The 27211-nt window shown below is 33.8% G+C and overlaps 1 protein-coding gene across 7 annotated transcripts in view; it reads right to left on the reverse strand.

Annotated features, from left to right (window-relative positions):
* The window catches only part of PGAP1 (post-GPI attachment to proteins inositol deacylase 1), a 68678-nt gene that overhangs the window by 23360 nt on the left and 18107 nt on the right, over nt 1-27211 (reverse strand). For all 7 annotated transcript variants that reach the window (XM_058549492.1, XM_058549491.1, XM_058549488.1 and 4 more), the window contains 13 exons: nt 25659-25830; nt 22140-22297; nt 18912-18964; nt 17994-18060; nt 15785-15890; nt 15022-15077; nt 13488-13571; nt 9685-9731; nt 9250-9301; nt 5661-5738; nt 2284-2359; nt 455-528; nt 301-352 (listed from right to left, as the gene is read on the reverse strand). In XM_058549492.1, coding sequence (XP_058405475.1) covers nt 301-352; nt 455-528; nt 2284-2359; nt 5661-5738; nt 9250-9301; nt 9685-9731; nt 13488-13571; nt 15022-15077; nt 15785-15890; nt 17994-18060; nt 18912-18964; nt 22140-22297; nt 25659-25830 — 1075 coding nt within the window. The remainder of the gene's footprint in view (nt 1-300; nt 353-454; nt 529-2283; nt 2360-5660; nt 5739-9249; nt 9302-9684; nt 9732-13487; nt 13572-15021; nt 15078-15784; nt 15891-17993; nt 18061-18911; nt 18965-22139; nt 22298-25658; nt 25831-27211) is intronic.

The raw sequence follows: 27211 nt of genomic DNA on the forward strand, positions 1-27211 counted from the left end.
TTAGAGCATAAGGAAAGTACTAAGAAACTGGAAAAACATTAAACAGCTAAATCTAAATTACTACTATAATAAGACAGCAAGATATATAGCATTATTAAAATGTGGATATTTAAACTGAAATAGAAGATGCTTACTGTTAAGAAACAGTCTATGTCATATCTGTTGGAAATATAAACAGCTTTACTATTATCATATATTTAATTTTAATTCACATAAAATATATGGAAGAATAAGAAAATTCAAGTGAAGACCTATTGATTCTTCAAATGACAATACTATTTTTCCAGAAAATACACTTACCTTTGACTCCTGAGCACTTGCTTACTACGTTGATTTTAAAAGCTTGATATATCTAACAGAGTTTGACAACAAAAACAAAAAAGCAAAAGTTTATTTGGTTACTTAACTAAACGGTAAAGTAAAATCAAATCCTTGTTGTAGTCAGGATAATTACCTGTCCGAAGTTCAGAAGCTCTATATTATAGAACAGGCCACTTGTATTTAATATCACTTTCCTTGAAGACAATCCTGTTGAATTAAAAGTACTGTGTTATTTAGAATAGCAAAGAATAAAAAAAATGTACTGATTGCTTACACAATGTTTAAATAATGCCAACAGATTTTTAATATTAAAAAAGAGTTTACAGGTTTTTGCTTCTGGTATGAGGAAGTAAACTCCTAAAAATCCGATCCTCCTTCAATAAACTCTGGGTAAAACATTTGTAATGACTTTCAATCACATGTATGTGTTTTAAAAATAAAGTACATATTTCCAATTTCAAAAAGGCATGTTTTCTTGGTAGAGCTCTTATTTTATAAGCTTGCTATCTTTAATGAGATAGGCAATTCAGAGTTGTCATTTCTGTACTGTTCTGAGTATTTTCTACTTAAAAAAAGGGTGGGGAAGAGATAAAAATCTTAAAATAAGTTTCGTCTCTCAAGTAACACAGATTCTTTTCAGGAATGGAATATAAAAAAAATATTTAAAGGTTGGGGCATGCCAAAAGGACACAGAAGCCAACCCAAAAAGAGCTCCCAATATCCAAAGCTGGAACAACTTAAGAAAAAATTGTAAGGATAGTAGTGGATTATAACCCAATGAATAAAATAAATATCCATGAGTCCGTACTGACATAAATAAAAATTGAATAAATAAATAAATGGGGGAGAAGGGACAATTTTTCCTTAGGAAGAATTCCAATAAATACAGAATACCAGTAATAATTGCTTCAGACTAGAAGAACCAATGGATGCTAAAATTAGTGGGTTATTTTGAAGAAAAATAAGATACTTACACATTCTCAAAATATCTCCCCCAAGATATTTATTAATTACAAAAAGGAAAGCTGTAACTTTATAGTGGAGAAACCTGGCAGACCCTACCTTAACCAAGTAATTAAGGTTAACATTACTAGTAATTAGACTTAGTGACATCATGTGTCCTCTGATATGATACACTGGGAAGTACACATCGCTTCTGTGATAGTCTTGCCAAAAATGCATAACCTCCATCTAATAATAAGAAAGCATTACACAAATCCAAATAGAGGGATCTTCTACAAAATAACTGATCAGTACTCTTCAAAGGTGTCCAAGTTATGAAAGACACAGAAAGACTGAGGAACTATCAGAGATCAGAGGAGACTAAGGAGACATGACAACTAAATGCAAAGTAGGAACCTGGAGAAGATCATCGGTGGAAAAACCAATGAAAACCAAATAATGCCTGTAGTTTAGTTAATAGTATTATACCCATGCTAATTTCTTAGTTTTGACAATTGTATTGTTTATGTTAAGATGAGTGAAGGATATATGGGAACTTCGTACTCTTTCTGCAACTTTTCTGTAAGTCTAAAATTATTTCAAAATAAAATTTAAAAGAATATTTAGTTATGTGTATTTTACCAGAATAAAAAAAAATGTAGAGAAATCTTCAAACCTTCATAGGGCAGACAGCAATTTATAATAAACCTTTTATAAAAAGGGCCAATATGTATTATAAATTCACATGAGAACACAAACACATGATTACCTGCAAATGTATGTGATCATGGAGAAATTTCTTTTAAAGTTCACTTCTCAGAAGATGACTGCTGGTCCAGTATTAAATAAGAATCAAATCACTGAACCACATCATATGGTTATTCTAAGAACTACACTTGAAATACACAACAATATTTAGTGTTACAAGGCTCTGCTTTACCATGACTACCTAGCAAACTAAATCAGTATTCTGTTAAAAATAAAAGCCATTCTTAAGATTTCCAAAATCAAAGTACTTACCAAAGGAAAAAAGATGAGTTACAGGAAGCTGTATGGATCTCGTCTCTTTTTTAAAGAATTCACAATCTACAACAAACTGAAATATAAAACATGGATTTATTAGGAAAAAATAGAATTAAATTTATAAAATATCTTCACTTGATGTTTGAGTGGAAAATAAAAGTAAGAAGGTATTATCTATCACACTCTAACTCTGGCTATATTTAGATGGCAAGAATTCCTCAAGGGGAGATGCTAGGCTGAGGAAATTTGATGAAGGAGCTTAACTTAATTTAATACATAAAGTATTAGAGGGTCATTTCTCTAACAACAGATTAGTATAGCAAAGTTTTCTTGTAGTTTTAGTTGTTTACAGAAGAGGGACCTTAAAGCATGGATCAAAGCATTAAGAGCCAATATTAACTCAAAATTAACTAGGGATTTAGAGAATACATCTCTGAATATTTTCATAGTCCAAAGGAAATGTGATTTTGTTTTTTTTTTTAATCCCACATTTATTATGTATCTACAGTCTAATTAGACTACAAAAGGCTTTTGGAGACATACTGCCTTCATCTACAGATGGCTAGGTTATTTGTATAAGATTACTTCAGGCTAAACAGTGTGTATAGTGAATAGAAAAAAGATTTATTACTAAGTATGAAGCAAGAAAAAGAAATGCTATCTCAAAAAAAGTAAACCTAAAATATGACATCTGCATCATTACAATTTGTTGACAAATAACATTTCTACAAAGGCATAAGGAACTGTGCTCTCAGCTGTCTACACTAAGAACAGTTTCATTAACATAATCTCCACAATGCAACCAAATTACTTTGATCTATAGGAGCTGAAGAAGAAATTAATCTGATGCTTAACTGTAGCTAGCAAGTAGTTTGCTGTCTACAGAAAGCAGAAAGCCAGCAGGGTCTATCCTAGGCTTTCCCAATAACTGCACCTTGGATTGTCTGAAGCAGTGTTATTTTGTTTGCCTCTTGGGTGGATTTTTTATTGTTTTGGAAAGTGAAAAACAGATGAGGAAACATGCTATTACACTGTAGTACACACGTGAGGGAATAAAAGGAAAAACTTGTTAAGGGGCTTTGCTTTTATTTTTCCCTACTTATAAGGCAAAGAACACTGTCAGATATTTTCATTATAGAAAACAGCTGTTACAAGATTAGAGCAATCATTTTTTGAAGAGGATTATTCATTATATTTTTACAGAGCATTTTTAGGTGAGATATTGTCTGAGACAGGGAAGTAGTTTTAAATCACTTTGTACAGGTATTTAAAATAACACCATTTTTACTATTGCTTAAAAAATTTGGTTATTCCTTTTATGGAATAAACTCTTACCTAGGAAAGAAAGAATTCAAGGGTCTATCTCTGAAACATCCAAGATAAGTACATTTCTAATGGACTTGTCTTCTGTCATCAAAAAATGCAGATAATTCCATATTTGCATTTCAAAAACTATATTATCAATTGACAAAAAATTTTAAAACTGCCTATTTAAATATACGTATCCTTCTGATGGGGGGTTATAAGAGACATGTAGAAATTATGAAAGGCCTAAGTTAACATCCTTGTGAGATTGGGTGTGCAACAGTAGAGTCAGCAGTGTTACTTTTCCAAAGAGCATTACGACATATTTTGTATTTACTGGGCTGCTAAGACTGTCTATTTGCGAAAGGCTCATTAATTTCTTGGAATAATCAGAAAGGGCCTTCCCAAATTGGGGGAAGATGTTAATTCATTCAAAACCAACTTACCTGACAGAAAAACCCTTAAAGAGAGCTTTTAGTACTGAAGATGCTGAATTACCTCTCACTTGAGCTAAGCAAAACAAAACAATGAATCCATTATAAGGTACTTGTGAGACTCAATCTTTGAGATGACTCCCAACTACATCCCCCTTTTCCTTTTTCTTTGAAATTTTCCTAATAATTTGGCCCCAAATTTCATCAACTTGCTCATTCAAGAAACATTTTTTTACATATTTACAAAAGTGACAACCTTTAGTCACTAAAGGTTGAGGATGCAAAGTAGAACAAAACCTATCTGGTCCTTACCCTCAAACAATTCACAATATGGTGATGCCAAGAGAGACATAAACATACAAATTATAATTCAGCATAATAAATTCCTCAAAGAAGTTATAAACAAAGTATCATGGGAGTAAGAGGTTACTGAGGAGTTCGGAAAAGGAAAATAGAGGATGCTTAGGCTAGATCTTGAAGGATAAACTTGTCGGGTGAAACGTGGAAAGGGGAGCAGAGTTACCTCCATTCCCTTCCTTCCCCGCCCCCACTTCTCTCAAAAATCACCACCCTTTCTTTCCTACTCCCACTTCCCTAGTACAAGCCATCATAACTGCTTATGAGGTGCCTAGCCTCTGTTTCTAATCCATCCTGCACCACAAACAGATTCATCTTCCCAAATAAATAGCTCTGATCCGATTATTACTATGGTGAAAAATCTTTCAGCTCCCTACTAACTCCTGAATCTTCCAATCAAGGTGCTCTACAATACGGCCATTATCTACTTTTCCAGACTTTTCTTCCACTACTATTCTACCCACAGTGGCCATCCTTTTAAAATTACTATTTACTTATTCACTGTTATCCAAACATACCCCACACTTTCACACTTCCATGCTTGGATCTCACTGTTTCTTTGTCTCAACAGTGCTGTTCATTATAACTTTCTGCAATGATGTTAATATTGAGCATCTGGAACATGGCTAGTACAACTAAGATACTGAATTTTTAATTTTATTTAATGTTAATTAATTTAAATTTAAATAGCCATATGTACTAGTGGCTCCCATATTGGACAGCACAGGTCCAGAATGTTCATTCTACCTATAAACGCCCTAACTATTCTTTAAGGTAATTTTAAATATCACCTCGTAATAAAGCCTTTCTTGATTCCATCAATCAGAGATATTTCCCTGTTTCACACTTTTCATGTATTTGCTATATTCTGATTTGTATTATATATTTTGGGGTATCTCTTTTATTCTCACTCTTCCCTCTGCTTCCAAATATATTTCTCTCTCTCTACTCAACAGTATGTAGCTTTTTGAGAAAAAAGTTCATGCCTTCCTCATTTGTGTGCCTCCAGATCTTGCACATAAAAGCATACTCAATAATTAATAGATTTTGAAAGACTGATAAAGTAGAACTAGCTCCCACTTGGAATAAAGAGACTTGGGTTTATTCTGCTTAGTTCAAGTTAGAGTAGGTGATCCTAATGATTTAACAGTTTTAGGTGGATCACCAAACTAGCTATTGTTTTAGGTAAGCCTTATGCTGAAGAATTCATCAAAAAATAACTTACATATTTAGCATGAGTATCCCCAAAACATTCAACATGCTTAATCCATTTGTTACCTTACTTCCATGAATAGATGGTACATAAACAACAAGATGAGACAAAGATGGATAGTCTTGAAGTCTTAACGTCAGAGACTAAAAAAAGATGAAAATAAAAAGCTGATTTTATTTCTTAGGGCATCTAAAGCTTAAAGCACGTTAAAACAAAGATAAATTACAAACACCTATTTCTTACTAAATAAGTTATTTAAAAAGCAGATTTCAAACTTTACATTCAGTACTTCATAAAATGCCCATGTTTACATTTTCAGGTCAATTAATCCCGCTCAAAGTCAAATTCCTAATATTATGTAAATATGGCCTGTCAAAAATATTCCTTAAAATGTATCCCTGTATGTAAAACAAATGACATTTAACACTAAATTTAATTATGTTACAAATTATTTTCAGATTTGGTGTCTTTTATAATTTGTCTCTTTGCTTCATATAATGTTACAGTATGATTTCTACATTTATTTTGGTAGTATATGACAAAGAACACTCAATGGTTGAAGAATAAATGGACGCTAAACATGATGCAAGAGCTGCAACTTAATCTCAAATGGTTCTGATCTAGCCCAAGTAGTCAAGAGCTGCTGGCTAATGATGTATATGAACGTCATTCCCTGGAACTTATTCAGCAAATGACATGTAGACACAACAAGGCTAATAATGCACGTCACCAAATGAACATCTGTTTTCTTCTCAAAATTAAGACCAGATCCTATAGTCCAAAATTTGAGAAATGAGTAGATAGGAGACTTGTGTATTAATGAAAAGCCAACTACCAAATACAGTTTTTAAATCCAGTTTTTCTCTCGAAGTAGATGTGGGAGTGGGTAGTTATATGTTGTAACAACCTGTGTGCATTAAGAAATTTCTGCAGACACTTAACTTTCTCCATTGTTCTTCAGAAGCACCTATGTGGGCAAGTTGGACAGAGGCCCTGACGCTAAAGAACTGTTAACGAGTGGCCCTCTAACAACTGGACCAGATTCACCTGGGAGTGCTTGTTAAACTCCTGGGCTGCACTTCAACTTACTCAGCAAAGTCTCTGCAACACTTATAAATTCTAACGTAAATTAAAGGGCCTTAAAAGGGCTACACAAACCATAGCTACAGGCAAGTGAGATCAACCAGACAGATAATACTGTGAAAGATAAATTAATAGAAAGAACCATGGTTACTCTATGTAGCTATCCACTCTAATAGCTTTTGTTATTTATTCTCAAGAATAATTTTTTTCTCAAGAATTTTTTTTTTAGGATCAGAATACTTTAAAAAGGTATCAGTATCAAAATATGTTTCTTTATAAAGTTCCCATATAGTTATAATGTCAGTAAGAATTCGACAATATAACAATATGCATGAAATTGCTACATTGACAGGTAAGGTTAATATGAAGTTTGGAAATTTTTCAGCGTTTAGTCAAACTGCAAGGGTAAGATGCGCTCAATGCCAAGGCCACATACACAGGAAATCAAACACCAGCGTTTAGATGTCAGAAACCCTCTAAGTTCTGCTGCCGTGTTTCGGGCAAAGCTGTGGTGCTAAAGTATGGTTTAGGCAAAAGTGGTGACTAGGTCATTTTTCTCATATAACTTAGATTTCTTATGAAAGTTAATTTTTTTGTTTGTTTTTAGCAGTAAGTCCATTTGGGCTTATCAAATTCTTGGCCTGCTGGACTTTGTGTATGGTTTTAGAAACCTCTTCATTGTACCCATGACAGAAAAGTTCCATGTGATTGGTATTTAAAAGCTGAATTTAATTTTTACGAGTGCTTCGCTGGAGGCTTCCATCTATCTACTAACAGTTCAGTCAAGAGAGATGCCAAAAATGATATGATTCTCATCTGATGTTACTGTTGTTGAGGTGATATAAATATGAATAAAATCTGCAAAATTTTTTCACTTTAACCTTTCCAATCCCTTCAACTTCATGGCAAAATAATTTTGTGTGCTTTTTATAAATGTATAACACATATTATATACATAATTTTTATTTTCATGATAATGGAAAAGTTTGTTTACATTTAATAATTACAATCGTCTTCAACCAAAAACACCTAATACTGCAGAATATTATAATCCTTGTTTTCTAACTTCTGTCTTCCATTTCTCCCCCTAAATTCCAGTAGGCTTTTAATGCTGCCTGGCAATCTCTATCAGCATTCACCATAAAAAGTAAGCAGCTGGAATAGCTCATTCTCTTGCTGTTCAGCCAGCTGTTTCTCACATTTAGAACAAACAAAACAGGGGCCTAGAACTAGATGAATACATTGCTTAATCTTTGAGATTAAAAAAATATATATAAAGATTTTATGATTTAAGAAATAACTTTAAAAAATAGAAGCAAAGTAAAATTGTATCAGGTTTTTAATCACTTATTTCTTCCTAATTCTTAAATTACAGACCGAATAGGATATCCAAATTAGAAAGTCAAGGAAATATTTACTATACCTTATGAATGATTGATCAGTAAGTATATCCTAATACTTTTGTTTGTTTTGCTCCTGCCTAGAAGGTCAGGATAGAACCAGTGGGTGACTTTAAAAATGTTCATATGAGTCAAATCATTTCCCTACAATATTTGTCTCATAAATACAAAGCCACATGAATGAATATGCACAAGCTAAGACTGACCAAGGTCACAGAAAAAATAACTGCAACCATTCCAAAGTCAAGTGTGAGTGACTTAGAATTATTCATTCTGTCATAATTCCTCTCTGTTAGTATGTTTAAGTTCCTCTCTGTTGGTATAGTATAGACTCGACTATGTATACAGATAAATATAAATACCCATGAACACAAATAACTAACTGAATTGGAGTGGGAGATGACTGGGACCAACCAGATGACTTCACTTCAAGTCTATGAGTCTAGTACTTATTATGAAAATATATTTTATTTTTAAAGTACAGATTTACTTAAAGACTAAAAACTATCAATCCTGGCATAAAATTATCAGTTATAAACACAATTTGGAAATTAGAACAGATATTTTCATCAAATTTTAGCATTGTTTTATTTTCTCAACAATAGATTTTGAGAGTATGCAAATTAGCTTTTTGTAAAAAGACTTGCTGACCTACTAGAGTTCCTTAAGGAAATCACTAACAATTATTAAATAAATCCTATGGAGTACCAGCTAAAGTAGAGAGTTATCCAAGTGTTTGACCACAAAGTGATGTTGAAGCTGTTCTGCAAAATTATTTTCCGTCTCTTTGAGATGCTCTCTTCCCTACTAGGTCCTCTTCCAAAATGAATTCTGAGTATACCACTCAGCTTATATTTTAAGACAGACCATTCCAAACATACCCTCAAAATGAATTTTAAAAATTTATCTAGCTCTTGTTATGATGCTATAGCATATAGATTTAATTTTACTTAAGCAGATTAACTTAGTTTTTAACCTCTGAAAGCTAAAAAAAAATTGCATGTTATTCTCCGTTAAATGTATTCCTAGAGAAAATATTTCTAAAATGTATATTAGCAAATCTCAAGTTTATTTAATACCCAAATGAATTAACAAAAGAACATATTCTAAAATGCCTATAGGCTGATGTATTTTTCCACCTGGATACGAAAATTCTAAAACCATAATTTACCTTAATTGTTGGCAGCAGTTCAGCTTTCCATGATAAATCAACTCCTTGTCGGCTTTGAAATAAATATGAAAATATAATTACAGGACAAAAATATTAAAGTATTATAAATAGGCTTCAGAGGAAAAAGAAACCATGTACAGACCGATCAGAAAGAGTTCAAATGAACTGAAGTCTAACAAGTCTAATCCAATATACTCTATCCACACAGTCCCTTTGGGAACAAAAAATTATTTTTCCTAGCAACCAACTATTCCAATGTTTACAAAAATTACTGATATGTTAAGTTCCTTTAATTTTCATTTTAAAACAAATATTATAATTTAGCATAGCAGCAAAATGAGCTTAAGAATGTATGGAGCTATTCTAAAAGCATGATTTGTGAGTATTGTTTATGTTGAGAAAAATAATGGAGGGCCTTAAGTTCAAAAGACTTACCACATAGATGTGCTGTTTATGCAGCCAAAAATCCAACTGTTTGTATCCTGTTGATTAATAACACAAAACAAAGCACACTAATATTGTAGAAAATAATTATATGAAACAGGCATCATCAACATTTTACTGTTATATGATAGGGTCAGTAGGCACAATGAAAACATAAAATAGCAACTTGTTATTTAGAATCGTATCCAAGATGTTCTCAAAAGTCAAATAGGTTAAAGGGAGGCAAAAAAGTCTCACGTCAACATAGATAGGTAAGCAAGCAACCCAGAGTAGCAGTATGAGAGGGAATGACCTGATGGCTATCTCTTCACAGCACACTGCCTAAGCATTTCTAATTTTTGAGCCAACACTTTCAGAGTTTGGCAATGTCTGTACTTTAATTAGGTAGTTACATAGTAAGTAACCTACATTTTAACAAAAATAGAAGAATGAACAACTAGAGGTGGACTTTTATACAAACAGAAAACAATCCAGAGCCAAGTAATTAAAATAACAATCCAAGTACAGCTATTTAGTTTACCATTTGAGTTCTAATTTGATTACCAGGCAGATAACTTCTATGCAACTGAGAATGTGTTTGTATTAAAGCATAATTCCAAGGGCTAAAGACTGAAGCTAGTTACTATTTTATCAGAGCAGCATGGGAATGCTGCAGAGATGGCTGTGATATTTTAACAACATTATGTATTTAGCTTCAGTCATTTAGGAGCAGTATGACCTAAGACCTTCACTTAAACTTTTAAGGAAGCAGTAAGAGCAATACTCCATGATCTGATGATCCAACTACTGAAATCCTACCAGGGCATAAAAAGATAAGAAACACTGCTCAGACAGCTACACAAATTTTTCCTTAGTATTCAGATAGGACAATAAAAAAAATCAATCCTTTCATTCAACTAATATTTATAAAGTCTATTCCAGGGCCAAGGAATTATGCTGAGCCCTCAAGCCCTCTCAGACATAGTCTCTGCCGTCATGGAGCTTAAATAAAATATTAAGGCATTTATCAAGAATACAGAAAAGAAAGCTGAAAGGAAACAAACAAAAAACAATGTGGTATTTCTCTGCTCTTCCCTGCTGGCAAAATACTTGTGTGACTTCTGTATCATTGCCTGTGCTTCCCAGAACAATAATGTGGCATTATAAAGCAAGGCAACAGAACAGATCTGCACAGCCTAGACAAAGAAAACCTCTCAAGATCCAACCCACTTTTGTAATGGGTTTTTGCAGCTACTAAGGGAGCCTATCCTCAAAGATAGCCCTTATTATGAAAACTGCCAATATTCCACACTACTTACTTCAGTGTATAGGGAAATCTGACTAATCCATCAATAGACTGAATAAAGTATTCTTCAAGCCCACCCTAAAATATTGTGTTGATATAACCTAGAAGGCGTCAAAGGAACAATTTCAGTTCATCTAGTGAACATTCCTAACTCAACTAATTACAAAAATTGTATTGAAAATCTTTAAAAAAAATTCACTCAGGAACTGCCAACTAACTGCAGAAGTATATAGAACAGAAAATGCTACTTGATCATAAAATTTATAGATCTAAAACAAAAAATCTGTCTACAGTGAAAAATGATGCCCTTGATAGCTGTTAAAATCTTTAGGTGAAAAATTGATTAGGAACTTTGTAATGGATAGACCACTCTGAGACCACATGAGTCCACTGATAAGTCTTCATTTATGTTCCTAAAAGTGGGACAATCAGATACTATAAACCTCCTGATGAGATAAGCACACAGCTCTACTTATAAAACATTCCTACCACAAAAAATGAATCTGAGTCTAATCAAGATTCTAGATCTAACTACCAGTTTACAGAAAACATGTTAAAAGATACAACAAGAATACAATCAGCTAAACGCAGAATGTAGGAAATTCTGTAGAATATATAGCCCACTTTCTTGAACAAATGAATGGCCTAGGGGAAAGTAAGAGAGGGCTGTTATAAAAGAGACTTAAGATTCATGCAATGTATGCAAACGCATACGTATGCACTTTGTCTGGATTCTGATTCAGATAAACCAACTTAAAATTTATCTGAACAGAGGAAAATTGAACTGGATACCACCTGATATTAAAAAAAACAGTAATTTTGTTGGATGAAATAATGGTATTATGGTAAATGTGTAAAATTCTTATCTGTTAAAAAAACATATTGAAGGGGGCCGGCCCGGTGGTGCAAGCGGTTAAGTGCACGCGCTCTGCTGTGGCGGCCCGGGGTTCCCCGGTTCGGATCCCGGGTGTGCACCGACACACTGCTTGGCGGGCCACGCTGTGGCAGCGTCCCATATAAAGTGGAGGAAAACGGGCACGGATGTTAGCCCAGGGCCAGTCTTCCGCAGCAAAAAAGGAGGAGGACTGGCAGATGTTAGCACAGGGCTGATCTCCTCACACACAAAAAAAACAACATATTGAAGTATTTATGGATGAAATAATAAAATGCCTGGAATTTGCTTTAAAAATGCTTCAGTCAAAAAAAAAATGTAAGGAAGGGATAAATGACGTAAGAATGGTAGAGCGTTGATAACTGTTCAAGTTGTGTGATGGTTACATGAGAATTCATTATCGTATTTTCTCTCTACTTTTATGTTTGAAAACTTCTATAATAAAAATTTAAAAAATTTTTTTAAATTCACCACATGATCTTACGCTCATTAACACCCATGGATCTTAATTACAGAAAAGGGATCCCTAATAAGCCAAATGGATAATTTGCACTTTGGCAAAGATTTTTCTCAATATAATACTGAAACTCTGATTTGAAATTTAGTATCGAATAGGGCTATTTTAAGCCATCACTCTCAGGGCCAGATTCTCTTGGGATAAACTGCCCATCCAGATTTTAGGCTGAGAGATGCTAGTCTTTGTGAGAGATGCGAAACTCTAGTAATTTCACTAAAATTAGTATCCATTAGCACCTAGCCCACAATGCCCGCCTATTATCTTTTCTAAAGACTTTAGTACATATAAAATGGCAGTATCTACCAACTAATAAATATATTAGATCCTAGTTCTAAAAAGTGCAAATATGCTACAAAAGGGAGAAGAGGGAACTTAAATTATGAAAAATGCAAATAAAGTGAAGAATCCTGGGACATGCCAAAAAAAAAAAAAAAGTCAGAACAGAGAGAAAAGAACTCAAATTGGGAAACAAATTCCTGAAAGTAAGAAATGTTGATAAATTATTATTTAAACATTCTAAACATAACAAAAACATGCGATACCATCTAACATTTTTTACAACGCCTAGCACAGTAGGTACTCATTAAAAAGAAATACACAAACACTCATCACTCTGATACTCTAAGTCTAGATAACAGTAACAAAAAGTTACTATACTATTTTAGAGAATATTTGGTATAAAACGTACTACAAATTTTAGTATGAAAGCCAAGGGAAAAACACGATTCACCTTATAAAATTCCTACAGAATAGCTTTGCTTAAATATATCTATTCTTTAAAGTACTAACAGAATTTTAGAAGTAAAGAAGCTTTGAATTGAATTCCTTCATCCTAAACATAGTGAAAGTAAGGTAAAAAGACAGGGTGGGAGACCTAAACTAGAGCCAAAGGTATAATTTAATAGTATATTATCAGTTACGGAAACATTTTGATTAATATTTTTCAACCAAAACTCTCTGTTCCAGATAAATATTTTTCAACTGATTAGATTTAATAATAGTTTACAGCTAAAGATGAGATCTACTAGATATTAGTTGAATTTGAAAAATGAACAATAGTTAGCCTTTTAAATTTACATAAAATATATCAATTATCTTACCAGCATGGTGCTCTGACAATAGACATGAGTGTAGATTTTTCTATGATTTGCAAGAGGAAAAGTAAAATATATCTTATCAGATTCCTAAAAAAAGAGGGGAAACACAATAAAACTATCATGAGAGTGGATAATTTCATCATTCAAAAATCCAGATGAAGCAACGAGTAATGATTCTATCATTCCTGGTGTTGTTGAGCACCAATATTCTAGAAATAAGAAGAAGATGATCCAGATGTTAGACAGAGAGATCAGGTACAAACCATGTAGTCCTGAATATGTCTTAGAAGTATCAGTATGAATGTATGTTTTTTTGTTTTGGTTTGGTTTTGGGGCCTTATAGTCAAGATAAAATACATTCCTTAGCTCCATCCAATGAAAAGGCATAGAAATGCTAACCCAATAGCCATAAACAACTCTAGTGCCAAAATTATGGTTTTTAGACACCATTTCCCAAATAATAGAAAGAGTTCCTTAGAGAAAAAGCTGATTCAGGGTCTGGGGCAGGAAATGTACAAAATAAGCTGAAATATCTTCTCATATTAGACAGTGAGGAAACTATCAAAGACAACTAAAGAACAGCTATATCAAGAAGATTCAGGAGCCTAACTTGAAATGGCTTCCATGGGTCAAAGATAAACAATTATAATACCAACTTTAGTATCAAAGATAGAACAATTTTAGTATTTTAGTTTAGATGGAAATACAAATACATTTAAATCCATGAGTTCATAATAATACCAGAGAAAAAAACTCTCAAATCACTTATAGTCACTGATGGAGGACGTTTGTGACCCAACTTACTATTCCGAAAACTAGTAAATATAAGATCCAAAGATCCAAGAAATTATCATTTTTTCCTTTATGATTTGTTCCACTTTTGATAAATTTAGCAGATGAAAAGTTTTTCTATACAGTGTTCCAGTTAATAAATGAAGAAGAAATAATAAAACTAGAGTATCACCATTTTTCACCCCCCTAAATGAATTAATGATTCCAGGCCTTCTTCATCAATAGCTGCTAACATCACAAAAAGAGAGACAGTCTAGCAAAAACAAAAACCTGAATCTGATCAAGTATCTAGTTCCAACTACTGAGTCACAGGAAAAGAGTAGGCAAAGGAATATGTTGAATGACACTACAGGAATGCAATCAGCAAAATCAAGACTGTCAAACTCTACAGGACAAATGACTTGTTTTTCTCAACAAATCAACTGCAAGGAATAAGAAGGGGTGGAGGAAGTATTAGAGATTAAAAGAGGAATAAGAGACATCAAATAATAACCTGTACACCTTCTTTGTATCCTGATTTAAACAAGTTGAAAAACAAAGAAACAATAAAAATTTGACAGTTGTGACAAAACTGGAAAATTGAACACTGACTAGATATTTATTATTAAGGAATTATTATTAAATTGTTTTAATGTGGGAAAATGATATGTGGTTATCTTTTTTAAAGAGTCTTTAACTTTTAAAGATAAATACTAAAATATATTTTTTTAAAAAAAGTAAAAAAATCTATTGGTGGTATACTTACATTGTAAGCCACATAGGTCCATTTGGACACTTTTACTGGAACCCACATAGATGTTCCTAAGGTAAAAAAAAATTAATTTGTTTGGCTTTAAAAGAACATTAAACAATTTCTTTTACTGAATGCTGGTGAAATACTTCTCAATCAAAACAGGAGTTGAAAAAGAAGTGTTCTGAACATTGACTATTTTGAAATAGAAAATCTATTGAGATGTTCTCTATAGGCTCATCACCAACTAGCAATCACATCAAGTTAAGCATTTTAAATCTATTTGGTGTCTTTACCTCTAAGGAAGTATCAATAGATGGAAATAAATATTTCATTTTCCAAACAAGACAAGTAATTAAGTAGAGTATGACGGGTATTATATTTAAAAGCAAAATTTACCAACAAAAGATAAGCTGTTAATCCAAAAGAAGACTGAAGAATGACTGATACTGAGAAACTAAGTCAAGAATAATATAGCACTTATTTTATGTGACTGTCAGGAGAACAGAGACTTTAACTCTATCTTTCAAATTTTTCCACTTGTCACGTTATTTTCAGGACAAAACTTTTATCAGAATCATCTTACAAACTGCTTTTCTACTTTTTCCCTTCTTTAACCAAGAACCTCGTAAGAATCTATCATAGAGAAATTAATAAAAATAATAGGATTATAATACCTGAAGTATCACAGTTTCAGACTTTGTCTGCTAATAACAAGTTTACCCTAAAATAATAATCAAATCTCTACTTAAAATTAAAACATGTTATTATCACCAACCTGTTAAGTCAGAAATTATTGCTGGGTTTTCCTCAAAGTGTTTTGCTGGGTGTCTTATAAAGTGGTGATTCAATACTGACAATTTCTTCTTGGGATTTTGAGTTATCTAGAAAGAACATTGATACATTCTGTATTCTTTTATATCCATTGTGATAGTTCAATGAAACTTTGCTGGTTTAATGATAAGGGCCAATAGTGACTTACTCTGGGCCAGGCACTGTTCTAAGTGCTTACCATGTTATTAACTCATTTAATCACTATAAGAACTCTAGGAGATGATAACCTTTCCATCTGCATTTTAAATATGAAGAAGCTAACGCACAGAGAAATTAAGAAACTTCCCCAAGGTCACACTCTTATTAAAGAGTTTGGGCCAGGATTCAAATCCAGGCAGTTTGGCTCCCGAGTCCATGCTTTTAATCATGATGCAATAGTGTCTCTCAAGTAACAGTTAAGAATAAAACATATCAAGACATATAGAACCACAAGAGAACTTAAGAGAACTTCCAGTCTAGTGATTCCAACACACTAGTTTCCAAACTCAGACCAGTGCCAATCCCACAACAAAGAATTCCTGGTCACTAGAGAAAATAGGAATTGCTAACTGTCCTTCCTTGGAAACTACTTTCCTTTACTCTGTTCTACTTACTTTCCTTGCATCAAAATATTCTTTCTTTCATGAAATGAAAGTGAGAGCAGACAACAGGATTTTCTATTGTTGTCCAAAAATATTCTAGCACAATAAATGCTGGCAACTTTATATCAGTCCCTTCCTTTAAAAAAATATACTGGGGTGTAGAATCCGTTTAGAATCTTCACTACTCAATTCTCTAGTTTAAGCGTTGAGTGACATTTTCTCAACAACATAGAGAATGACAAAGAAACGACGGTGAGGACCCAGGTCTACTAAATCTTTTCAATCCCTTAGGAAGTCACAATTAAAACAACATTGAAAAACGAAAACTGTTTGCATTCCATGACCAATTCACAGTGTTAACTCTATGAAGCTGATTTACTTTAATAAATATACTAACTTAAATATGGTATCTTGCGGGTTAAAGTGTGGTAAAACACAGAATGATTTGGGTCTTTTATTGCATTCTTCAGGAGAGCTAAGTATCTATCATTCCCTCTATCAGTAGGTAAGCAGCTTTCTGAAGGGTTAAGGAAAAAAAATACAGATACTATCACACTCCCAAGAGAGAATGCTACAGAAGCAAGGTTCCAAAACACAATGATAAGGAAAGCATTACCTAGTGATCTATCGAAAAGGAGGTCACACATACTAGTCTTTCAAAGAATTGGAGCCTTCAGGGAAAAGAATTCATAAATATCTGGGCTGCAATCCTTTCCATAATGAAAAAAACTGTCTAATACACAAGGAACTTTTCCTCCAAAAGGAAAGGCCAGAGCCATAGTTCATAAAACATGTTTCTATGGAACAGTGATGTACTGCAAGATGACCAGAGGTGAAAGCCTGCTTAAGATGAATAATGGCAATATCTTCCCAAGTGACAGAAAAAAAATTTAATGCATAGAATTCTCTGAATTTTGCTGAAATCTTTGGTACCCACTACTATTTATCTGCTAGCAGACAAGAAAGAGATGAAAGAGTAATACGATATTCCTATAAAGGGCACTATGATTTCCAGGTGTCCTGCTAATTGAACAACTTGGAAAATCACTAGTTTGGAGAATTTATATGTGAAATCTCATGACAGAAAACGTTCAGCTTCTAGAAGTACATAATTTAAGTCTGGTAAGCTTGGGTTATTCAATGAATGTAGATATTTTGATTCTATCAGAAAGGTAAAGATGTTTTAAAAAAATTTTTAAATATCTAATAAGATGGTTCATGAGTCTACAATATATTAATAAGAAAAAAATGATAAAATAGCTTATAATAAGTATTTCCCTTAAGTTAAAAAAAGTTAGAAGGATATATATCAAATTTTAAACAATACAGGGAAAGAACAGGGGGAAGATTTAAGGTATCCTTTCACTTTTTCATTTTCATTGTATTCTATTAATTATTAATAGTGGTCAAAGTATTATCAGACAAAAATAAATAAATTTTGAGATTAATTACAGCAATATAAGGTATAGGCTTCTATCTTCATCAAAGTAAAAGAAAAAAGTATTAAATCCATCACTGTTGTAACAAAAGCTTTTACTTTACTGAAATAATTTTTACTTTAAAAATACATACTTGTTTAGTATCGGCATCAATAAGATCAAAGAATGCTCGAATTGTAGTCAACTGCAATTGTTTACACCTAAGGAATAAAAAAAGTGTCACGAAGAAACTTTCTTTAAAAATACACTTGATACAAACACATACAATTCTATTATTTAACAGAGTATTTGAGTTTCCTTTAATGCTGTAAACTCTAAAATTATTTAACAAATCACTATTATTAAGTATCTATCTTAAAGTTGACACATATAAAAATAAAGCAAATTAAATCTTCCTGGATATTTGACAGTAGAACTGACAGGGTCCCCCTGTCTCCCCTAAATCTCCTTGTCTACCCCAGCTATTGATGAACTGTCAGCCCGTCTTCATATGCCTGAACTGTTGCGGTTCTTGCAGACACCACTTATTGCACAGGCAGAGGAAGGTGAAAAGAGAATCTTTAAGCCAAAACAGAGACATAAAATAATAGGGCCTATGTATTTCTTGACCCATATTTAATCTATCTCTTTATTTATATTAAGGATAAATCTAATTCCTACTTGGTTTTCCATGTGCCGCTGCCTAGAATAGTCAATGCTACATTAATCAAGTCCCTGAGTGTGGTGATTGGCCAAGAGTTCAGAAAGTCCTACCACAAATGCATTTGATTTTGCCCAACTATTACAAACTCTAAAATTTTTATATTTAACACTAGCTTCATTTGAGGCTAATACTACTGGTTCTTTGGGAGATGATTTTATAGGTTTTCAAGGGAACCATGGTCAAGCTGAGACAAGAACCAAGGTTAGAGTTCTAAGCACCTAAGATAATCCTTCTCGAAAATCTTTATTTATTTATGGATAAAGCTCTAAGAAAGCTAACACACCAGTCAATGTATTGATGAGAAAAGAGGACCACCACAAGTCACCAAAATACGTTATATTAACTCACCACACAATAGAGAGGTGGTCAGTTGAGACCCAGGTCTTAGGCACTGCTGAACTCTAAAAGGAAAGAAAAAAAACCAAAAATCAAAGCACATTTGTTATTTTCCAAAAGGTTTAAAATTCTTACAACCTAATATTTAGAAACACGCTAACACTAGTTTCACATTTGTTATTCTCCAAAAGGTTTAAAATTCTTACAACCTAATATTTAGAAACATGTTAACATTAGTTTCACTATTTTATGACGCATAGACATTTTTAAATGATGCATTCTTATAAAAAGTGATCCAAAAATATTAAGTTATTTCCTGCAAAAAATAACAATTCTGTCATTACTGCTTAGTCAAGCTTAAATTACCTTTAAAAATTATTAAAGCTACCCACAGATTCTTTACTGAAGTTTAATGTCTAACTCTTTATTACTCTAATAAGAGACTGAGTTTAAGATTCTTTAATAAATCATAGTTTATGGTGTAAATTACAATAGATATTTTATTAAGTTTAGTTCTGACCAGCCTACTACTTGATAAATTCTAAGATGTTATTTCTCAATCAGGGTATGCCTGTGAAATACCTAGGCCCAGGAAGACTTTTCAAAATAAATATGTCTGATGACAATTCTAAACCTACCAAATCAGACTCTTACAAGTGAGACTTATTTATTTTGAAAAAAATCCCTAGATGATTAGGGATCATCTAACTACTGGTTAGAGACATGAGGACAAAGGATCCTAAAAAATATAACTCTTTGCAGAAGGCTTCCTAACAATGGTAGAACACTTTTAAAGAAACAGATTCCTTTTCATAACAGGTAATGACCTCCCTGTGAATAGCATCTTACTTACAACAGGGGAACATTAAGTAAATCTGATATTATTCTCACAGTCTCTCTCTGCACCATCAAAGATACAATGAGCTGCACTCACCAGAACTGCCAAAACAAAATAAAAATAGGAAACAACCTAGATGCAAGAAAATTTACAAAGGCTAAAATGCCTCTTTAATAAATGAGCTAAAAAAAAAAAAGTAGGTATTTATAATTTCTAAGGAGTCACTGTCATCCTTGTACTCTGCAAATAACAACGTGTATTTGGGTTCTAGAGTTTAAAGTGGGAGGAATCTACAGCTTACTTGTGAAGTTACAAACATTAGATCTCATGTTTAGGAATTACTGCTGACAGCTTACTAAAAAGTTGAGACAACCAGAGTTCACTGTGGTTCTAAGATTATATTAGATGCTCAGCAGAGTAACAACTCAGAGGAGAGAGCGTTTACCATTACCAAGAACATAAAATTGGTTTACTTTCATTCACTGTAACGAATGCTTCTGTGCTAGAGTTGAAAAAGGGAAAGGCAACACAAATAATAAAGGTAGTTGCTCATCATCTTTGTGGTGAAAACTGCTGAATGTCCACCAAAACCCATTCTGCCCTTCTTGCACTCTTGGCTAGACTACATCTCTTAGCCTCTCCTACTCTAAGGCGTAACTAAGTTTTCCCTAATGGTATGTGAGCAGGAACAACATGTGCCTTTTCCAGGCCTGACTGCTCTTCTTCACGCTCTTTCCCCCTTCTCATAGTTGAAACAGTAATGATTAGAATGACCTTGGAAGTGCGGCATTCAAGGAGGTGCCTACTGTCAACCTGGGTCCCTTAATAGGACTCCTTCAAAAACTACCTACCAACTTAAATACACACCTAGGGCAGTTATATGAGTAAAACGTAAACTTCTATTGTGTTTGAGTGCCATTGCCTGCATGAGTGTATATTACAGCAGTTCAGCCTACCCTACTAAAACAACTGTGGTCTCTAACTTAAATAATTTTTCTAGTCCCAATGGATGTAAATGTCATTTCACTGTTCTTGAGACAATCATTAAAAATTGTTACTTCTTAATAATTGTTTTTTAAAGTAAAAACTCAGATTATATAATAACCAGTTTTGAGAAAATTCCCTAAGAAGTAAAATATTTTCATCAGAAATACAAGCTGCCTTGAAAGCAATACATTATCAAGTGGATTAGAAAAGAGGGACACACACCCACACGCGCGCACACACACACACGATTAAAAAGACTAGTTTTTTAAAAGATAAGCTGCAGGATGCGGTATCAATACAGCATCATGCTCCAGACCAAATCTAGGAAATAAGTTATATCCAATTTTACACGACTAAAACATCTGTTTACTAAAGACTTGACATTTAGTGTTTTGAGGACTTGCAGCAAACATCTGCCCAAAATATTCAAAATCAAATAACAAGATTCATACCAATAATGAGGTGTGAGAGATTTACCAATTTAGTTCCAAAGCTATTATGGCTACATCACAACTCCTCCAGCTATAAGAAAATGGTGGGTAACAGCAGAACAGCTTAATAATTCTTGTTCTATGTATAGTAAGCATTCAGTAAATACCTGTTTAATGAATGAACAGCAATCTAAGGTGGGGCAATAGTAGATGAGCTGAGCAAAGGAGTATCTATGAAGAGAACAACTATGAAACAAAGCACTATCTCCTAAAAAGCAAAAGGAACTCTATGGATTTTCTTTTAAGAAATTAAATTAAGTTATATTTAGAGATGATTGTGAGTTAAAATGTTAAGATCTTAACTGAAGACTTCAAGGTTAAATATACAAGAAATAATATAAGTCCTAAAGGAAACTTGAACTCACTTTACAGAGGCTATGTACTCCAGTTAAAGACCAAATACTTGATGTCCTAGCAGGGAAGAATAATTAGCAAATTAATTAATCAGGGTTCTGTTTATATTTTCAAAGCTATTTTTTAAATTTTAAAATCAGTAAAACTTCACTCAAGTTTAGCCTTCAGGAGTATGTGGTATGTTTGATATTCCACTACTATTGTATACAGCATACCACTCAGGTATAACAAGAGGCCCTTGGACTTGAGCCCACACTTTCTTTTACTTACAACTCTAATGAATGGATAGGCAATTATTTTGAACAAGAAACAATTATTCCTCATAAGTAAGAGTCATTTTCACAAAGTTTCTAAGATCCTTTTCACTTTCTATGGACACAAGCATCCATGCCTCTGGCTTCCCAACATATTCATATTCATTCATTCATATTCTCTCTCACACACGCATGCACACATAGTAGTACTACATCAACTCAGCAGTCATTTCCAAGCAGCTACATATTATTTCTCCTTTCATGCTCCACTATGTCCATCATGTTATAATTTCAGTAGAATCTTAAAAAAGATTACCACAACAGATAAGGCACTGGTATGATGGCTTAATTTTGGTAGAAAAGTCAGTCCCGAACGAACTTGGTAATCCCGGAATCCTCCAGCTACAGAAAGTGTAGTTAAATTTATGTGTCTAGCATTCAGAATCCAATAACTGTTTACAGTCATATAAAAATCTGGTAGGAAATAAAAAAGACACATTAAAAATTAGTAGTCATTCTTTGCAACAAGGTATCTATAATACTAGTATTAAACTGAATTTCTGTTTAAGCCATCTGAATCGTCTATAAACAATGCTATTCACATTTCTCTATTTTGAGTAAAACAATTTCTTTATATATATTCTGCTTTCCCCATTAAATCAGAGTACAAATACTAAGAGTTACTAAAGGTATCAAGAAAGAAAAAACATATCCAAATTTCATTAGCTTTGACAAATCCATATGCAAACAGGTCTCTACATTCCACAAGGATGCTGTTTGTTCATGAGCTACAGTACCTACAATATAGCAAGAAGAAAAAAACCTAAAATTCTTCCAAAGATAAGAGTTTATTATGCTAAAGAGTTAGAATCTTCCTAATCATAGCAGTGTCCCCAGTTATGAGGGCTTAGCAGCTCTCTACTTCAGCCAACCACCTCCAAGTACCATTTAAGTTCTTAAAATGCAATCTATCAGGACAATGACATTCACATTAGTCTTGGGACTATGCTGCTATGGAAAATCTGAGGGTTAAGAAGGTTCTACCCATTTAGTGTAATAAGTAGTTCAAAGGGAAGAACCTGCAGACAATTTTTCCACTTTATCTATAGAAGGTGAGAAAATTTCAGCGTCAAAGATTTGAGGCCAGCGCAGGAGAGTTCTCACTTTCTTTTCTGATTATCAAAAGTTAATGCATTTTGGAGCCAGCCCTGATGGCCTAGCAGTTAAAGTTTGGCGCGCTCTACTTTGGCAATCCAGGTTCGGTTTCCAGGGGCAGAACCACACCTCTTGTCTGTCAGTAGCCATGCTGTGGCAGCAGCTCACATACAAGAACTAGAAGAATTTACAACTATACACAAGTATGTACTAGGGCTTTGGGGGGGGGGGAAAGGAGGAAGACTGGCAACAGATATTAGCTTAGGGCAAATCTTCCCCTGCAAAACAAAACGAAACAAAAACTTAATGCATTTTGACCCTGGCATTTCATCCCATTGAGGGCTTCAAACATTTTGCAACAGCAAACTCCTGCCATTAAAGATCTCAGCAATATTTACTTAGATCGTGACCAAACAGCCCCATTCCTAAAATCTGCAGGACCTGCGACAAGAGTACCAATGGGGTACACACTGCCATATGTCTAAATATTTAAAAGTCAAAGTCCAGTTAACAAATTGTTAAATCACATATATTTTCTCTGCCTACCTTGGCAAATATATCATTGCAACAATAGGGAAAGGCAGGTTCAAATTAAGAATTATAGGACACCTCGGAGTTGCTCGCTGGATTATGGCAGCATAGAGAGAGCAGATCTCTGGCCCATCACTGTGCTATCCTCCTCTCTTCCCATCTCAATTCCAGCCTGCATCAGAAGGACCTTGTGTGCATATCCAAGCTCTGTCTGTACTTCATGCAAAGCCACCCCTCGGCCACAACTCAAGCTTAGGGTTGTACATACCTGCTCTCAGGATAGATCCAGGTAAAAGGCCCGTACAGGCCCTGGAAGTGGGCTTGGGGCATATGGGTAAGGAGGCCTGGTTACCTGCATCATGGTCTAGAAGTAAAGGCACAGGCTCCAAGTGGGGAGGCTGCTTGGTCCTCTAAAGTGCAGAGCCCAGTGCAGGGTTTCCTTTCCCCTAGTTAAACGCGGTATTTCCACCAAGTATAAACAGGGAATCTACTTCTGGAGGTCATATGAGTATCTGTCTCCTAAAAACCTAAAATCTACCACCCCTTGACCTTTTGTTTTTTCATTCCAATTCTGGCTTACTGCAATAAAAAATAAATACAGAATAAATGGGAAAGAGGCTTGTTAATTATTGGAAAGCATCCTGATCCTAAGAATCACTTTCAGTCTGAGCTTTTTAGAGACAGACCATCACTATCCTTCAAAACAATAAAACCTGACTCTTGTGAAAGTTCTTTCCTCAAAGAATTTTTAAAAATATATTTTGAGTAATTCTAATTTAATCTACATGGCTCACCTATATACACGAAATAAAATGCAATAAGAGAAAGAGTTCTCATGTGTGGTGACAAGTATTATGACTTGTCTGTCTTTGATTTTTTTTCTAAACCTAGTAATTATTAGAATTAGTAAAACAGATTTAAACAATTTCAATAATAAAACTAAAATTTTTTATTAAAAGATTTCTACAGGCAAAGTTGTAAACGTAATAAGGAAAAAAAATCAAACTTCACTCTAAGTACTGTTGCACCAGATATTTCAGCAAGTAAGGTACTCCTTGACAATGTAACGTTAAGACGAGTGCTTTGGAAAACTACTTTGGTTTGGAGTCTCTAGGGTATATTTCTCACTTAACTATAAACAAAATTTTCATCGCAAGTAAGATGATGCAAATTTTGATAGGGTAAGAAGTTGTGTAAATTTACTGAAAAGAATTATTTCTTTCTAAAGATGTTCTTCTACACATACAATATTCTAATAAGCATAAAGTAAACATAATACTTGACTTTCTGTAATAAAAAGCTGACATGGCAGGCATTTAATTCTTATTCTGTGACATTATCACTATTTGATTAGACGACAGCAATCATAAGCTCCCATTGTTTATTCAAAATCCCTTGAAACATCATAGTATTAACTATAATTTTATTTCTTCTGTTATAGTAACATAACTCAATTAATAGGCAGTATAGCATGCGAAGGTTAAGAGCACAGGCCCGGGAACAAGTTTGCCAGGGTCAAACACTGGCTCCACTGTTTTCCTGCCATGTGACTTTGGGCAAGAACTTTATCTTGGCCTCTTTTTTCTATCCATAAACATGGGGATATCAACGGTACCTACCTCAAAGGACTGCTGTAAGGATTAAGTGACATAATAATATATCCTGTGAAGTCCTTAACACAATACCCAAAATACAGTAAGAGCTCAATAAATATGAGCAATTCTACCTCACTATATAAAGTGTTAGCAGACCTATTTATTTAAAAACGACATTTCTACTATTTTACTTAAATATAATCTTACTTTGAATAGAGTACTGGAAGTTAAAACATAGGAGGTACAAACACGCTTTAAGAGACGGAGTTATCCTCAAGAATAACCAAACCGAAGCCCAAGTGCCTAGGGATCATAAGACACATACTATCCATGTTAAGATGCGAGGGACAGAGAAAACTAGCAGCAGTGTCAATTATGAGCCTAAGCTGAAAGTCACAAAGAGAGATGCTCAGAATTGGAGTGGCTGATTTGAAACTGAGCCGCTTCACACATGGATAAATCTGTAGCACACTCTAAATGGAGTAGCTACAAGGATATGTTTAATCCTGAACAACAATGGGGAGGGCAGTTAGTGTTTATGTAACAGTACTCACCTGTAATAAAACGATCTAATGGCATTACCGGAGCAACATGAGGTGTGGCTTGTGTAATAAGAAGATTTATCAGATCTTGTTTAAAATTTTTCAAGGTAAGCAATGCTCTCGCAACAAGGCCACCCATAGAATGACCAATTATTGCCACACTTTTTGGAGCAAATTCTTGACCCTATTAAAAAAAATCACCAAGGCATAATTAAGGTTTAGTATCATAATAAAAATACTAAATACTGCTATGAGTAATTTTATAGAAAAAGAAAATTAAGCTACTCATATAACCTGCCAACACAAGATACAGAAATACATTTTCATATACTTCTAATTAGTGTATAATATTTTGTGTTCTGCCAAACATTTTTAATAGCTATGTTTTGGTTTTCTGAACTAAAATCAGAACACTTAGTCTAGCTAATCCTGTTTTATCATTTGCTATATTGGATGTAAGAGGTGTAATTATATTTGGTGTATACCAGAATATGAGATTTTGTAGGATATAAGAAGTCAAATCATTTATTTCAAACTGGAAATATTTCACAGAAGCCAGAACAATTATTACCATAGCAATATACTACCTCATCATATTGATACTTCTATCTCACCAAATTCTTCTCTATTGTGCACCTGGGTTTAAAACCAGCATTCCATAACATTTATTCACTGACAATTACATACTTTATTTTTTAAATAAGTATTGCTTTTTAAAAAATCTTTTGTCTCCACGTAGTATCCTCAGTTCCACTACCAAACTTGTGCTCATCACTCTCCACACTGATCCTTCATCTATGTCTTCTCTCCTGTTACTATGAATAAATTGGACCTTACGTGCAGAAGAGTTAACATAGAAGGTTTGAGACTGTTATCCTCAGAATGGACTGCATAGAAAGTTGGTTCTGGGCTACAGTCTGGGACCTTACATTTTGGGAGAGTTCTCATCATTCCCTAAGTGATAAGAATGGCTCCCTGTTCTGAAACTGTTTTGCAAACAATATGGTTTATGCTGAACACCTGCTGTCCTTCTGGTTGGGATTTTGGTATGTGCTAGGTAGAGGGTGTCTACAGGACCAGTCCCCAATAAAACTCTTGGGCACTAAGTCTCTAACAAGTTTCTCTCATAGACAACACTTCACACATGACATAATTCATTTTGCTGTAGGCATTAAATACATCCAGCGTAACTCTCCTGTGAGAGGACTTTTGGAAGCTTGCATCTGGCTCCTCTGGACTTCATCCCATACACCTTTTCCCATACACCCATACAAAGCTGATTTTGCTTTGTACCCTTTCACTGTAATAAATCATAAGTATAACTATATGCTGAGTCCTGTGAGTCCTCCTGGAGAATCAAGCCTGGGGATGGTCTTGGTGATCCCCAACACAGACCAGACCTCAGCAAAAGCCAAACTCTACATATGTGCTCTGAAACCTATCCCTTTTGGCCTTCTCAAGTACATCACTCCAGCAATTCTCTCTTTCTTCTTACATCATTTCTCCTTCTCTACTAGATCATTCTTGCTAGTATACACTGTTATTCTCCCTTAAAAAATAAAAAC

This window comes from Diceros bicornis, chromosome 10 (assembly GCF_020826845.1).
Source record: "Diceros bicornis minor isolate mBicDic1 chromosome 10, mDicBic1.mat.cur, whole genome shotgun sequence".
NCBI lineage: Eukaryota > Metazoa > Chordata > Mammalia > Perissodactyla > Rhinocerotidae > Diceros > Diceros bicornis.